Source organism: Gopherus evgoodei, chromosome 9, assembly GCF_007399415.2.
Source record: "Gopherus evgoodei ecotype Sinaloan lineage chromosome 9, rGopEvg1_v1.p, whole genome shotgun sequence".
Classification (NCBI taxonomy): Eukaryota; Metazoa; Chordata; order Testudines; family Testudinidae; genus Gopherus; species Gopherus evgoodei.
The window spans coordinates 5,804,956-5,822,162 of NC_044330.1; the positions used below are offsets into that span (position 1 = coordinate 5,804,956).

Genomic DNA, 17,207 nt, shown 5'->3' on the forward strand with positions numbered 1-17,207 from the left:
CCAAGCAACCTTGATTCTGTCCTTTAGAGTCCATTTCATACAATGACATAGCTCAGACTCTTCAGCTTAATCAATTTAACCCTCTTCCAGGTTGCTAATGCTGAAGGCTTGAATGCAGTAGGTGTCTTGATTTACCCTGATCCTGCTGATTACAAACTCCATAGCGAGGTTCTCTTTGGACATGTAAGTACTACTGGCGAACATTGTTTGGCTTCCCTCTGGAAGATGCAGAGGGGGACTGCATAGAGAACAAACATGCAGTTTCTAGAAGCATTTTGCAAGAGACAGTTCTCCACTTACGTGAACTTGACCATAATGCTTCCTTGATGCAGGGCCATAGTGGTTAACAATGCACAGCTGTAGCTTTGCAAATAAAAACACCAGTAGTGTGGATCCAGCCAGATCTCTAACACCTCACTCTTACAGACCTTAAAAACCACTATGTGTATCTTGCATGTAACATCCTTCATTGACAGGCTCATCTAGGAACTGGTGACCCTTTCACCCCTGGCTTCCCTTCATTCAACCACACTCAGTTCCCACCAGCTAAATCTTCTGGACTCCCTGGCATTCCTGTCCAAACGATCACTAGTAATGCTGCAGCAGACTTGTTCAGGTAATATTGCCTACAGGTGTTTTACCAAGGGTCAGTAGTACAATTGGATCCCTATGAGTAATCCATGAAATTGCTATGAGTCCTTATAAGCAGAGCTCTCCTCCTGTCCTCTAAAAGTGTATGAGCTATAGTCTGTACAGTTAGCTGCAGATTCATCAATATAAGACTCCCAAATTCTTGACTTTCATCAAATGGAGTCTTGTATCCAACAGTTATTCCTATTTTAATATAAACATTGGCCTATAGCATTGCTTAAATGCAGGCTTTAAACAAATGTGAAAATTGTAGAATGCTTCACCTCAGTCTGAGGTTTGGAATTCCCCAGTGTTGCACCAATGCAGTGTACTCTTAATCCAGCATGCTGATGGCTAAAATCAGGACCTAGTCTTGCCACCATCACTGATTCCCACCCAGTGGAAAGACATTGGTCAGTAAAGGGCTAAACCTTGCCAACAAACAACTCTACAGCTCCGTAGTAAGGCTCTGAACGATATGATTAAAGGTGACAATGAAGTAAAAATATTTGATATTTGAATACCATTTTTCCTCCTAGGAAAATGAATGGAGAAGTCACCCCTAAAGAGTGGACAGGTAGCCTGTCAGTTTACAAAATGAGATCACAGAACACCGATGGAACTAAAGTGACACTTGAAGTAAACAATCAAATGGTAGAGAGAAAAATTCATAACATCTTTGGCGTTATCCAGGGTTTTGATGAACCAGGTAAAAACTATGCTAATATCTTACTGGTGAGGCTGGCCTCATTTAGCTTGTTTAGTCTGTAACTGGCATAACTTGCCTGAGAGTGGACTGGGGGAGTCCTGAACTAAACCTCTTTGTCTTAATGTTGAATAAACTTTTTATGTAAAGTCGTCATTACATGGAAATCTTTAAGCAAATAGCTACTGTCTCTTACTAGGCCACTGGATAACAGGCAAAACAAAACCTTTCCCCGTAACACAGGAGCATTGAAAATCAAAGGGTAAATATGGGAGAACTAACTGTACACAACTCATGGGGAGTAAGCAGGCTACTTCCTGAATTGGCCTGCCTCTTAATGACACTGTCCCAAGTTCTCTGGCTAAATGATCTTGCATCTAGTCATAGTTTGGTTAAACTTGCCCATTGTCTACACACATTTGAACCAATCCAACAAAGGATTTTAAACCAATTTAAACAAACAATGCATGTTCTGGCTTATGGTTTAAGCCCTGTTCATAACAAGTCTCCCAGACCTGTACACTTAGTGCCTAAAGACCCATCAAGATCTGAGCCTCATTCTCCCATGCACTGTAAATACACAAGACTATTTGCTCCAAACCACTTGTGAGACAGATTGCAGACAACCCTGAGTCTCCAAGACATGTTCAGCATCACCAGCCAGGCTACCATCTGGATGGGACTCCACTTCAGTGCTAGAAATGCACATCCCTTCTTATCAGTGGCATAGTAGGGACTCAATCCAGGTGACACCATTTTGGGTCCAGAGCAAACCCATGTTCTTCCTCAGCAGGCAAGCATACCAACATCTCAGCACAGCCACAAGCTTCCACATTTAGCAGACATCTGAGGATATCATCACAGGGATCCTACAAAATGTGGCCAGGATCAGTTCCTCCCTACTAGCACCATGGCAAAGATCAACATCTTGAATACCTTTCTGATCTCCCCCATATCACTGGTCCTGAGGAGATCTGCCATGGCAAAGGTACTTCTGAACAAGGCAAACACCATCAGGCAGCTAGTGAAGTGGGTATTGAACACCAGTTCATTGCTGGCTCTCTGGGGAAGAATCTCTCACAGGCAGGATGGCACCAGCATCCTTCATGTGGGTGATTTGTGCCACACTGCAGTGATCAGTCATACCTTCTGATGTGACGAGATGCCATGGTGAGAAATATCCTGCATAGCACTCCACTTTCAAGATCCCCTCCAACCAAGATGATGCCACCTACTTGAGCAGCTCACAGGAAGGGAAATTTGGAAGAGATGGGAGGCTTTGCTTTGTTCTGGACACATGCCTGCAACACTACATAACAGAAGCATATCAGCTGCCACCGGACAGGTGCAAGGAATGCCATGAGCTGGGAGTCCTGGTGCCACAGGTGAAGCATGCAGAGCACACAATCATCACTCCAGTGCTAGAGCCGTGCTGGAGAGGACCTGAAGGATGCTATCAGCTGCCATACACAAAGGGGGAAACCTGAAATGGAAGCCTGACCAGGGCAAGGTATTCAAGGTGATGTGCAAGTGGGACACCAGCAACCACTTCCTCCTTGGGGGCAACTTCACCTGTTTTTTGCCAACTGGAGGTTCATCCACAGGGCCCAGCTCAACTGCATTCCACTGAACAGAACCATGGGAATGGGACAAGCAATGCAGGAAGCACAGCTGTGCCAATGAGATGCTATCCTGTGTAGCTGCAAGCCCCATTCTGGACCCTAGAAACTGTAGCATAACACCATCTAGAATCACCTAGTCAGAGCTATCCCACCACACATCACAAAGGTGGACATGATCACCACCTTCCCTAGAACAAACTGCCAACTATGGCCAGTCCTCACCAATGACCACCAGAAGATGATGGTGGCCATCGTAGTGCCCTTGGAGAACAGGACCCTGGCCTTCTGCTCCACCAAGCTCAAAAGGTAGAGGAAAAACACCCATTTGGCCAACCCCCCGAGCTAAGTGTTACCAGGTTGAGGTGCATGTACTGATTGTCAAAGCCCTGGACACATGGACAAGTGAGAATGCAGAATTAGTGCTACACTCAGCTGATGCAGCAACTTATTGTGTCAGAAGCCATCAGGTGATGGGACATCCTCAGTACCAGGAGGGATGAGCTGGAGTGCTGATAAGCACAGTGGGGAAAGTAACTGATCCATGAGACTTTCTAAGTGCACAACTGACATTAAATTCTCAATTACTGAGGGACAATCTTCACTTAGAGCTGGTTGTTGAAAGCAACTATAGCAGTAACTTCACATGAGTGATGTACCCAAACACTTGGCAGCTACTACTGAACTTAAATCTAAATTTAGGTGAATAAATTTATGTACCATATCTTACAACTTTGCATTTGTGGATAATCTAAGCACTATACCCACAGACTTTTCTTAACCTATGTAATTTAACATTCAATCAGAACTAGCATGCATAGATAGTGGGAGGTTCCTTACAGGATTTACCTTTTCTATATTCCTCTATATACTTGGCACTGAGCTGAATGGCATTTCAGACATGATCAGACAGTTTCAAGAATGGCCCTAATACTGAGCTAATGAAGAGCCCTCTTAAAATTCAGTCTTTCCCTAAAAGTTGCATGCAGCTTTCCCACTAGTGCCAAAATGTTTACTCTTCCATGTAACAAGTGTCTTGCCAAAATGTTCTGGTTCTGACTGCTTTCTGAAATAGTAGGGTTGCATCTCATTTGCTCTTGCCCTCTTTGCAGATCAGTATGTTGTGATTGGAGCCCAACGAGATTCCTGGGGTCCGGGAGCAGCAAAGGCTGGTGTGGGAACAGTCATGCTGCTGGAGCTTGCCCGTGCAATTTCTTCTATGGTAAAAACAGGTAAACAACAAAACACTTAAGCCCAAGTACGCTTTCTGCTGTAAAAAGAACAAATGCAAGCCAATCAGTCCTGCTTGATTGTTCAGAATATGCTTACTAATTGCTAGTATTAACATAATACTAGTGAACAAAATGCTCCTGAAGAATCTCTGCCTTCATTTGAGCTAGCTAAACTGTCTCCTCACCACTGTGGGCCCTGCCACAACTTGATCAAAGTGCCACTTGGATAAGACAGAATTGAAGTTGCCAGTTGAACTAACAGCTAAGCTCCTCTACCAAAGAACTCAGCCTGCCAAGGTTTTCTGTGGTCTGTCTTGGGGTAGGGGAAAGAAAGTAGAATTCAGCAGTGGTTTGCTTTTAGTCAGTTTGTCAGGGGTTCTCAAACTGGGAGCTGGGCCCCCTCAGGGTGATATTATAGGGGAAGGGGGTGAATTGTCAGCCTCTACTCCAAACCCCACTTTGCCTCCAGCTTTTGTAATGGTGTTACGATATGTAGCATTGTAATATGGGGGGTTATGAAAGGGGTTACCAATTCAAAAGTTTGAGAACCACTAGCTTAGGTTCTTTCAAAGCTTATCTGCTAGCAGAAACTCCTTCTATAGCAGTGGCAGCTTTACTTTGTCTCAATCTATCAAAGCATGCCTCTTCTGGAAGTGCTAGCTACTTGTATTGCTGTGGTACCTAAGGTCCCCAGCCATGGACCAAGCCTTAGTACCAGGTGCAGTACAAAGACCCCAAATTCTTTGGCATAGGGCAGAGTATAAGACATGGTGGCAAATTGTTTTCCAGTACTCTGTCAATGACAGTGTTAGCATAATAAGCTGTGGTCTCAGCACAGGAGCAACCTAGTTAAGTGTTTGGCTGTCACAGCAAGTGTTTCACTGAGTAATCTTACAAATTAAGGTGTAGCAAACATTAGATTGCTTAACTTAAGCATTTTGGAAGAATTTTCAAATCTTCATGTATAAATAGCATTTATTGAACTTGCATTTTGGCTATTTGACATACATACATTGCAGTACCCACCATGATATAAATGGGTAATGAGGCATAAATCTGTAGCAGTGAGGCATAACCAAGTTTATGGAACAGTTTACCAAGGATCATGGTGCACTTTCAAAGACACTAAGTTAAGATTGGATGTTCTTGAACTAGAACCTCTTCTAGAAGGAATTACCTTGAGAAAATGATCTCTCCTGTGTAACAGGAGATCAGACTAGATCACAATGGTCCCTTCTGGCCTTGGAATCTGAGTGTTGGGCACTCCTCAGGTAGTCAAGAAGGAATATGTGCTCCTGGGGACTGGTGACAGACTAGAGCACTTTTTGGAATGGGGAAGAGAACAACTATTCAGTGCCAGATGTAGTCAAATTGAAAGTGACCTGAGGTAACTTGTGTGAATGACTTGGTTAAAGAGGCTTTAACCCCCCCTCAGATAAAACTGACCACAATTAGGTGTCAAGTTTGGATAAAAACATGTGGCACTCAACAAAATCAAGACCTGCTTTGTTCCTTCTGTTATATGGACCCTCTTGGATGGATTGTTCTCTTCTTTCAAAGGCACAATCTATACCTGTTGCTCCTACATCCTAATCCAGCTAAATGCCTGCAGTCCTGGTATTTGGGGAACTTTATTACAAGTACACTGCAAACTACCACTCTACATCTTTCACTTGTTCTGTTCTTAAGGTAATGGGGGCCCAGAGCTCAACCTTTTTTCTTATTTAAAGGTGGCTATAAGCCCAGAAGAAGCATTGTCTTTGCCAGCTGGAGCGCAGGAGAATTTGGAGCTGTTGGTGCCACTGAGTGGCTGGAGGTAACTAATCTTGGTTTGATCATTGATGCCTTGTACCTAATCAGAGCTTACCTCTTCTGTCTCAAACTATACTAAAAGCATAGTTTTAAAGTTACTGCCTATTAACAGGCATTGTTCTCCCACTTTTAGGGTTATTCTGCCACACTGCACACCAAAGCCTTTGCATACATCAACCTGGATGCTGCAGTTGTAGGTAACTATTGCTCTGTGTTCAGCAAATCTACAGAATTCCATAAAATTAGAACAGGTCAAAAACAGGTGAGCTTGGCAAGCTTTCACTTTTCCAGTGTGAAGCACTAAAAGGACAAGGCTAAATTTAAATAGCTACCAGTGCCCAATAGCTGATATGTCCAGTGCTTTGGGTTAATTCTGCTACTGTACTATATGTATCCTAAAACACTTAGGGCCATTTCTGTTTTCAGCAGTAATGACAAAAGAAACCACAATGCAACTTTATTCCTATCATTCTTGTACTTGTATTGGCAACGTGTTCCAAATCTCTAACTTCTACCATCACAGGTTCAAGCAACTTCAGGATTTCTGCCAGCCCAATGCTGTACAAAATAGTGGAGCAGACTATGATGGGGGTGAGTCCTAGTCTCTCTGGGCTAGTCTGAAGCATGATCCAGGTGTACAGGGAAGTGCTTGGACAGTAACTTTACTTTGCACCTTATTGCAGGTGAAGGATCCAATATATGGGAGAAGTCGTCTGTATGACACAGTTGGCTCTGACTGGGCCAAAAAAGTGTAAGTCTCCTGCTTGTTTAAACAGTAATTTCAAAATGTTCTCCTGTCTGGAGCAACAGAGCTAACCTAACCCCTCTAAACCCAAATGATCCCCTCATAAACCCCCATATAGGAATGAATCAACTGACACAGCAGTCACTCTAGCTTTAGCTCTAAATTTGTTGCTACTCCATTCAAATCCTTGAACCACAGCAAACCATTAGGACAACCCCTTACCCATTATGACTTCATTCCCATGTCAATAGTGCAATAGTTTAGTGCCATACTTGGTTTGGAACACTGCATGTTCAAACTAGATCACATACTAATCTAGCTTTCCAGCTGGTCCAAGAACAGCCTTCTAGGAGATGCTGGTGTTCATGGGACTGCAGAAACTGGCTTCCTAGAGCTCCACTTAACAAGAATCCCCTGTGCCACCTGGCCAGGTGTGGCCATCTATTTTTAGCTTAAAGTATCAGTTATTGTAAATGTTGGATTGGGTACCCTACAGTTCTGAGTAACAATGCCAATTTCTCATTGCAGTGTTCCTTTTCGTATGGATAATGCAGCCTTCCCTTTTCTAGCATATGCAGGAATCCCAGCCGTTTCATTCAGTTTCTATGATGTAAGTCACTTTGTATTTGTGGTAAACAACCTCTGCCAAATGGAGTAAGAATGTAAATATAACTTAAGCTTCCTTGCTTACAGTAAACTTGTGATAGGTTTGACTCTCCTGGTCTAGCTAGTTGGAAGAACTTAACTGATCTAATCTGGTTTCATCTTAAACACATGTGCTAATGACTTCACAGTGGATTAGAATCTGCTAAAGAACAACTCCTGGCAGATTCTTAACTACCTCCTGGACTGATGTGGAAGCTGAACTCAACAGTGCAGGGGTCAACTTATAACCCTACAGCTGTGGTGTCAAGGTTAACTGTCCTATTTCAGTACTCCCCTTCTAGCCAGTGAATGCAATCTCTTGTATGAGCAGCTTCCTAGTTATTTAATGAAAGGCAGGATCAGGATCTGGCCACATGGGTGGGCCAGAGGTAGAGCAGTTACTGCTAGACTAGATATCTGTCTCTGGCGCTCATCCAAACTTCAGCTATTCAAGACTTAAATTCTTACTCTTCCTTCAGCCATTGGTTCATACAGTAAGACAAAATCATGGTGAACTAAACAGAATTCTGCACAGCTTGTCTGCATTCCAGACACTGCTTACACAGGAAAGTATGTATGTAGATATGAAGCCTGTGTATCAATGGGAGTTTCTAAACACCCCTACACATTCCTTTTGAATGGAGCTGGAATTCCTGTTTACCCAGATGTGTCATGTTTCACTTTCTCTGTAGAATTAATAGCACTAATACAATAACTATGTACCGGTTCTAAATACTCAAAGTTTAGCTGAGAAGAGAAGTCAAATTACTGTTCTCAAAAAGCTCAAGCTTTACGAAGTTAAACCCTCAACTCTTGACACCTGCACTAATGCTTCTGCAAATATTTGGTCATGCAGTTTGCTGGAACTCACGCTATAACTTCTCGCATAAGTATCCACTCAAACAATATCTGCTGAGTCCAAATGGCTTTTGGCAAGTGTTCTTGCCAGTGGAACTTGTCTTTTCTTTTGCAGAAAGCCACCAAGGGTTGTAAGGGCTGACATCTGAGTTTGTTGGTAAAGCTGTACTGCAGTGCTGTGGAGTATTAGCTAATCACCAGTAAACTGGGAAACACTGCATGGAAGTGGGCAGCAAGCTGCTTTGCCAAAGTGGTGGTGCTGGCATGCATATAAGTAACACTTCCCTATCCCTCAGCTTGGCCTTTTGTAGGGCAGAATGAGTGCTTTGCAGGGGTGCCAAATATCGTTCAGTGTCTGAGCAAAAAGACTGACCTATCTCCAGTCCCTTCTAGTGCTGCTTACAGTACAGCCACAGTAGGGTAAAAGTCTTAGCTAGAGAAACACGTATTCAAAACCAGGGTTAGGTGTAAGAACTGAGTGCAAATGCTTTCCATCTTGCAGGATGAGGAAGGGTATCCTTACTTGGGCACCAAGGAGGACACTTGGCGCAATCTTGCCTTATCTGTAACTCATCTGGAGAAGATGTTTCGGACAGCTACAGAAATGGCTGGCCAGATGGTTATTAAGATGACATATGATCACCAACTTTACCTTGACTATGACCAATACAACCAGGAATTGCTCAAGTTCATAATAAAGATTTCTCCATATAAACGAGAGATAAAAGTAAGTACCTTCCTAATGAATGAATTTTAAGGTTATACAAGGCTTTTCACTAACCCTAAACACTGAAATCTGCCAGTGTCTTAACCCTAGCTCATCAGTGGGGGAGAGGGTATCCTTGTCCATTCAATTCCTGGCTTCTCTTGGGGGTGCCAACGAGAGCCCCAATGTGGTGACCTGGCAAAATGAGCCAACTATCAGATGCTGGACAGAGGTGCTGTAGCTATATGAAGATGAGTAGCCTGTATTCAACTCCTAAAGCTCCCTTTCTAGCTTGGTATCCAAGCTAGAATGGAAATATCTCCAGCTGGCTATAGCACCCAACAAATAGCATTAGCAGTAGTGCACATTCACATACCCAGATTGAACCTCATCTGAATGGGCCTCTGAAGGTATAGCAGCTTCTTGAGCAGTATTCATCCTAAAAAAGCTATCAGTAACTCAGGCTCTACCTATAGTTCAGTTTTTCAGCATAACTTGTCTCAAGGTGTGAATAAATCTCCCTTCTGCATGACAAGTTACACCACCATAAGTGCTGGTATGGACAGCACTAGGCCTGCAGGAGAGCTGCTGCTGCCAGCCTAGCTACTGCAGCTCACTGGATTGGCACAGTAAAGCTGATGGGAGAGTGCACTCCCATCCACTTAGCATGGCTACGCTAGAGCTTGCATGGCTGCATCAGTGCAGCTGTGCCCTCATCTTTCAAAATGGTCTCCTGGTAAGACTTTTACCAACTCAGATTCCCAACCTTGTCTCCAGATAAATCAGGAGTAAGATTACTTACTGTAGCTCCTGTCCCTACCAGGAAATGAATCTGACCCTTCAGTGGCTGTACTCTGCCCGTGGAGACTTCAGTCGAGCTACAGAGGCACTGAGAAGAGAGATTGAAAACACTGACCTTAACAACAGGCTCCTCTGCCGCATTATGAATGACCGCATCATGAAGGTAAGTGCTCTGAGCTCGGTTAGAGTTGATTTCACTCAGTAAACCAAAGGAGCCCAATAGCAAATTGAGTGAGCATTCATGAAGGGTTCTAGGGTATATTTGGACTAGAGTCCACTGGATTTATACCCAGTGACTGGTGGACTAGCTGACGTATTCTACCTGCAGCCACATCTCAAGAGGCAGAGCTGTCCTCCTGGATGAGGGCCTGCACTTACGAAGTGGTCACTTCATGCCTTATTACAGTTGGATTAGGAAAATCTGTCTGGCTCATGTGGCTGCCCTGGTAAATCCTTAATTCACTTCCCCTAGAAACATGTCCAGATGTTAATAGCAACACTGTAGCAGAACAGCCATGCAAAACCTAACACACAAGCCACTAGGAGTGGCTGTTGAAACCACTTCAGTGTGGGTTTTTCCAGCTCCTAGATAATCCCTGGCTTCTGGCCACTTCACCACTTATCTCAGTTATTGGACTGAATTCCTGCCACTGTCAGTGCAATTCTAAATTTTATATTTCCTCTTAAGGTGGAGTACCACTTCCTTTCTCCATACGTCTCTCCGAAGGATACTCCTCTACGTCATATCTTCTTTGGCTCGGGTTCCCACACTCTGTCAGCTTTGCTGGATCACTTGAGCCTCCGGAAGACCAACCCAAGTGCCTTCAACCCAGACCTGTTCAAGAACCAACTGGCTCTGGCAACCTGGACTATTCAGGGTGCTGCTAATGCCTTATCGGGTGACATTTGGAACATAGACAATGAGTTTTAAATGCATAATGCATTAACCTTAGTACTGGGGTGCAGAAACAGGGAACCCTACTCTTCAAGGACACTGAGTGAACATTTACACTAAATCTGACAGGGTGTTTGGAAACTTACTTGATCAAAATGTAGAACTTCAAATTTAATTTTTGATAGGGAAACTTCACAAGCAGTTGTTTAAGCAGGGATTTCAGTCTATACCCACTAAACCTGCATCTCCCTCCGAACAAGGTGTCTTTGATTCAGTATAATCTCGCTAACACTACTGTTTGTGGTGCTACCTTTCTATTGTGCTTGAACAAACAGATCGGACTGATTAAAACCAAGATACAGTCTAATCAAATGTAAATTCTGATCTAAAACTAAATTGGTACCTTTTTGAGTGGGGAGGTACCTTTGTCTACCTGAGTTCTAAAATGTTGGCTTTCCCTTTTGAGGTCAGTCCTAAAGTTTAGTGAAGGCAGAAGATCGCCTTCATAACAATTCATGGGGAAATTCATAAGTGCTTCCAGCCTCCCTTCTGGGGCCATGAAGACACCTTGACCTCAAGTAAAAAAGCTGATTATTTTTTTCCACAGTAGTAGCCCTTAGCTGCTGAAATAGTCAGTCAGTTCTGAAGTGTCTAGCTACCCAATACATTGAGTTACCATGTGAATGAACAGCTTGGCTTCCCAAGAAGAAGTGACTTAAAGACTAACCCTCTTACAGAAACTTACATCACAAAGGGGGTGAAATCCAGAGATAAATTTATGCCCCTTGAGTGTCCTGGCACAGTCTTTCAGATAAAACAAACCACATGGTAACACACAGCTTTGGATGGCTACAGCTGACATTTCAGACCTTGTTGCTGTGAGGCCTTTCATGCAATCAAGAGTCTTTGCCAAACCAAAACTTGGTGAACAAAGTAAATTAGGCAACTCAAGGAAGGCTCTCATTTGGCACTGAGATATTTATTTTTATTTATTTATCAGTGACAGAGTTCACTATAAATGGTGTGGTTTTTTTATAGAAGATAATTATCGGAAGCAGTGCCTTCCATAATTATGACAGTTATACTGTCGTTTTTGAATAAAAGCAGCATCTGCTATTACAATCAAACATGATACTGGAATTTTGCATCCAAATTTTAAAATGAAGCCATAGTCCATGAAGCTTAAATTTATTAGGAATTTACCAATTCAGCTTTCCATGGTTTTCAGATGTGGAAAACACATGGAGATATTGAGTGAGCACTTAGAACCAGATTAAAAGCTTACTCATTTCTAAAGTGACTCCTGAAAACCCCTAAATTTTGAGATGCAGACAACTGCAATTAAGCTTCCCTTGGACTTACTGCCTAGCCCTGAGGTCAGGCTTCTATCTTACTCTGCTTCAGTTGATGACCTGTCATTTGTACAGGGAGTGCAGCTCCATAACCTGCTTTAGGCCTTGATGCAAAAAGCACCTCTGAGTTTGGCAGATAAAGGTTAACAGGTCTTAAGGATGCATTAATTGGGTTAACCATAGCCCTGGTTCCACCCTTGCTAAACCTAGGGTGTTGTACACACATGCAGACATGTACCTCTAAAATCAGGCAGCAATACAATCACATGGCAGCTTTGCTGCAAAATTTCCAGTACCTTATGTATCATGAAAACCTAACTCATTATCGGGAGCAGTGTCTCCCATAATGTATAAAGAACAAGGTAGTTTTTGCCTACCAAGGTGTTATATCGGAGGCAGTGATCTCCATATGTTGCACTAAGGGTGTATGTAATTTATCGGGAACAGTGTTTCCCATAATTTTCTTATGCTTATCATGCAATGACATCTACAGAGCTTGATGGTTAGTATCTAACATCCTCAAATTCCTGCAATTCTAGTTCTTTCCTGTGTGGTGCAGATGCTAGTGTGTATTAGGCACTCGAATCTTTTTTAAATCCACTCTGTAGGTGAAACTGTTTCAAGTTGTTGTGCTGTAATTTATCTAGGTACGTAACTGCTGGGTCTGACTATTTAGCAAATATTAGAATAGCAAGGCTGTTTAATCTGCCTTAAAAGGTGAAGGGAATTGACTGTAAAGGCTTGAGGAATTGCAATGGTGAACATATGGTGCTGGATTTTGACAACTCCACTGTTTAGTGGGCCACATTCAGTCTCATTATGGTGTATGTGAGCCAGTACAACTGATTTTGTAGCTAACATCAGCCTAACTAGCATCACTAGAGACTAGTCAGTTGAGCAGACAGCAAGGCTTTGGGGGTCCCCATCTGCTCCCTAATCAAAGACCAAGTAGACTCCCTTGTTCCTTCAAATATGTTAGTACTTAACTGGTAAGTTCCTCAAGCCTGTTTAGGTTCTATTAAATGCTGCTGTCTCTAGCTGCAGCCAAAAAGCATATCCTACTAAAGCACTCACCCTGCCCCATTACAGCAGGGTGCTGCTCTGAGCCCCCAGTGCAGCCCACTTAAATACAACTGGGTTTAGACTCCTGGTGCCTGTGCTGGAGCTGAATCTGCAGGGAACTTAGACCAGACCTGTTCAGTCGCAGCTCAGGGATGGGAAGAGTAGCTCCTGCCATTTTGAGGCTAAAATAAGCCCTTGGGACTTCATTAATGAGCTTTGAAGCAGGTTGGCCCTGGCCATGAAAGACAGAGCTAAATTCAAGTGCGTACATTAAACTCTGCTGCTGCTGCCATCAGAGCAATCTTGATCCCTTTTACAAGGAGGTGACCATGTGGCACTCACGTGATAGGACTAAGTCTCAGTACTGTTTGGGGAAACTCATGTGGTTGGAAGTTGTTGCCATAGCACTTGCATGCATCTTGAATTCTTGGGCTCTGTAAACTTTTTGCCTGCTACTAAGCATATGAATAAGACAGTCTGTCCTGTAGTTAGACAAGTTAAAACTAATTACTACAGGTTCTGTTCATACTTTCTTGCTCTTGTACTGAAATTTGACTTGGGATGGGATATTTAATTTGCTTTGTTCCTGCATTACCTGCTGTCTCATTAAATAAAACTTGAAAGCTTCCATACTGTGTCTTATTGCTAACTGTAAAATAGTGACCACCTCAGACCACTTAGACTCCTAGTTACCCACCTAAAGCACTATGCTATTTATAGCAGTTAAGTACTCTTTGCTTTGCAGAGTGATGGCTTATAAGCCATGCCATGTGCCTAGTGGTATAAAGCTCCAAATTCCCCAGCTACTGTCATGAAATACCTCCCCTCGCCATCCAAACACCTATGGCTACTGGATGATCTCACTGACAAATTGTTCTCAGCAATGGTTTGATTGGTTCACGTGTGGGCTTGGTGGCTGTGACATTGGGAGGTTCTGCCAAGAACTGACCACCTTCCAGGTGTGCCCAGCTACTTAGTTCTAACTACTCTCAACCCCTGGCTTCTACAAACTTGCTCTTCCATCCATGGAACAGCGCCGGAAACATGCAATGTAATGGTGAAACTGCCTGGTGGGGAAAGTTGCAGAGGAATGGTAGTGCCTACCTGCAGCAAAATGGCAAACCTCAGTGGTGTAGCAACTTTGGCCAAGGAGAAGTAGTTAAATTCACAGCTGAGTTTGGTTTATGGGCACCTGAGTGATCTATCCAGTTCACCTCCCTTCAAAGCTATTGCTTCAATATCTGCAGATTTGAAGCAGAGGTCACAGTACGAGTTACTCAGTGTTTGAGGCTTTCTTAGAAATAGCCTGGCATACTATGAACAGGAGGTGGGTGAAACACATCAAGGACAGCTGTAGATTCTGAATTGCTGTCTTTGTTCTAGGCGCAAAGAAATCCAGCTTCAATGTACTGGACCTAGCAAACCAGGGCTGTAGTTGCACCAAAATGCTATAGATGGTGCAAAAAACAGGAGTACTGCTGACACCTTAGTCTAACAAATTTGAGCATAAGCTTTCATGGGCTACAGCCCCCTTCATTGGATGCATGCAATGGAAAATACAGTAGGAAGGGGTGTGTGTATGTACATACACACACAGAGTCAAACAATGGGTGTTACCATACACACTATAAGGAGAATGATCAGTTAAGGTGAGCTATTAGCAGGAGAGAAACTGTTCATAGTGGTAACAAAAATGGCCAATTTCCAGCAACTAGATGTGAGGAACTGTTTGGGGGGGGCCAGCAGAATTAGCATGGGGAAATTTACTTTGTGTAATGGCCCATCCACTCCATCTTTATTCAAGCCTAATTTAATGGTGTCCAGTTCACAAATTAATTCCAATTCAGCAGTCTCTCATTGGAGTCTGTTTCTGAAGTTTTTTTGTTGTAATATTGTGACTTTTAGGACTGTAATCAAGTGGCCAGAGATTGAAGTGTTCAACTGGTTTTTGAATGTTAATTCTCTGTCTGATTTGTGTCTATTTATTTTTTACACAGAGGGGCATTGCTGGCATGTGGCATATCACATTGGTAGATGTGTGCATGAATGAGCCCCTGATGGCATGGCTGATGTGACTAGGTCCTATGATGGTGTCCCCAGAATAGATATGTGAACAGAGTTGGTAACAGGCTTTGTTGCAAGGATAAGTTCCTGGGTTAGTGTGTTTTGTTGTGTGGTTGCTGGTGAGTATTTGCTTCAGGTTTGGGGGCTGTCTGTAAGCAAGGACTGGCCTGTCTCCAAAGATCTGTGAGTGTGATGGATCATCCTTCAGGTTGTAGATCCTTGATGTGCTGGAGAGGTTTTAGTTGAGGGCTGAAGGTGACAGCTAGTGGTGTTCTGTTACTTTCTTGGGCCTGTCCTGTAGTTGGTGACTTCTGGGTACTCTTCTGGCTCTGTCAATCTGTTTCTTCACTTCAGCAGGTGGGTATTGTAGTTGTAAGAACACTTGATAGAGACCTTGTAGGTGTTTGTCTCTGTCTGAGGGGTTGGAGCAAATGCAGTTGTATCTTAGAGCTTGGATGTAGACAGTGGATCATATGATGTGGTCTGGATGAAAGCTGGAGGTATGTAGGTAAGTATAGCGGTCAGTAGGCTTCTGGTATAGGGTGGTATTTACATGGCCATAGTTCATTAGCACTGTAGTGTCCAGGAAGTGGACTTCTTGTGTGGATTGGTCCAGGCTGAGGTGGTTGATGGGGCAGAAACTGTTGAAATCATGATGGAATTCCTCAAGTGCTTTTCCATGGGTCCAGATGTCATCAATGTAGCGCAAGTAGAGTAAGGGTGTTGGGGGATGAGAGCTGAGGAAGCGTTCCAAGTCAGCCATAAAAATGTTGGCATACTGTGGGGCCATGCGGGTACCCATAGCAGTGCCACTGACTTGAAGGTATAAATTGTCCCCAAATGTGAAATAACAGTTGAGGACAAAGTTACCAAGTTCAGCCACCAGGTTTGCCATGACACTATTGGGGATACTTTTCCTGATGGCTTGTAGTCCATCTGTGTGTGCAATGTTGGTGTAGAGGGCTTCCACATCCATAGTGGCCAGCATGGTGTCTTCTGGAAGATCACCAATGGATTGTTTCCTCAGGAAGTCGGTGTCTCGAAGATAACTAGGAGTGCTGGTAGCACAGGGCCTGAGGAGAGAGTCAACATAGCCAGACAGTCCTGCTGTCAGGGTGTCAATGCCTGAGATGATGGGGCGGTCCAGGATTTCCAGGTTTATGGATCTTGGGGAGCAGATAAAATACCCGTGCTCAGAGTTCTAGGGGTGTATCTATGGATTTGCTCTTGTGCTTTTTTCAGGGAGTTTCTTGAGCAGATGGTGTAGTTTCTTTTGGTAACTCTGAGGGATCAGAGGATAATGGCTTGTAGAATGTGGTGTTGGAGAGCTGCCTAGCAGCCTCTTGGTCATATTCTGACCTATTCATGATGACAACACCTCCTTTGTCAGCCTTTGATTATGATGTCAGAGCTGTTCCTGAGGCTGTGGATGGCACTGTGCTCTGCACAGCTGAGGTTATGGGGCAGGTGATGCTAGTTTTCCACAATTTCAGCTTGTGCATGTCAGCGAAAGCCCTTCATGTAGAAATCCAGTCTGTTTCAACCTTTAGGAGGAGTCCGCCTAGAATCCTTCTTTTTGTAGTGTTAGTAGGAAGGTTTCTGTGGGTTAGTATTTTGTTCAGAGTTGTCGGAAATATTCCTTGAGTTGGAGATGTCAAAAATAGGATTCTAGGTCACCACAGAACTGTATCTTGTTTGTGGGGCTAGAGGGGCAGAAGGAGAGGCCCTGAGATAGGACAGATTCTTCTGCTGGGCTAAGAATATAGCTGGATAGATTAAAAATATTGCTGCATAGGTTAAAGGAACCACTCTTGTGGCCCCTTGTGGCATGTAGTAGTTTAATAGTTTAGTGTCCTTTTTTTTCTTTTGTAGAGAAGCAAAGTGTGTTGTAAATGGCTTGTCTAATTCTTGTAAAGTCCAGACACAAGGAAGTTTGTGTGGAAGGTTTTTTGAGTATCCAGTTTTGAGAGTTCATTTGTAATTGTTCCCTGTTTGCTGTATAGAATGTTGATCAGGTGGTTCTGCAGTTTCTTTCTGTGGCACAATCTGTCAGCATAGACATTGTGGTACGTAGATTCTA

General features: G+C 43.4%; 1 protein-coding gene across 2 annotated transcripts in view; it reads left to right on the forward strand.

The window, feature by feature from the left end:
* The window catches only part of TFRC (transferrin receptor), a 32,736-nt gene extending 19,045 nt beyond the window's left edge, over positions 1-13,691 (forward strand). For both annotated transcript variants that reach the window (XM_030575243.1, XM_030575244.1), the window contains exons 8-19: positions 91-183; positions 477-616; positions 1,170-1,339; positions 4,068-4,187; positions 5,918-6,003; positions 6,133-6,196; positions 6,523-6,590; positions 6,683-6,750; positions 7,273-7,354; positions 8,750-8,974; positions 9,777-9,917; positions 10,443-13,691. In XM_030575243.1, coding sequence (XP_030431103.1) covers positions 91-183; positions 477-616; positions 1,170-1,339; positions 4,068-4,187; positions 5,918-6,003; positions 6,133-6,196; positions 6,523-6,590; positions 6,683-6,750; positions 7,273-7,354; positions 8,750-8,974; positions 9,777-9,917; positions 10,443-10,685 — 1,500 coding nt within the window. In that variant the 3' untranslated portion in view covers positions 10,686-13,691. The remainder of the gene's footprint in view (positions 1-90; positions 184-476; positions 617-1,169; positions 1,340-4,067; positions 4,188-5,917; positions 6,004-6,132; positions 6,197-6,522; positions 6,591-6,682; positions 6,751-7,272; positions 7,355-8,749; positions 8,975-9,776; positions 9,918-10,442) is intronic.
* Positions 13,692-17,207: the final 3,516 nt, after the last annotated feature.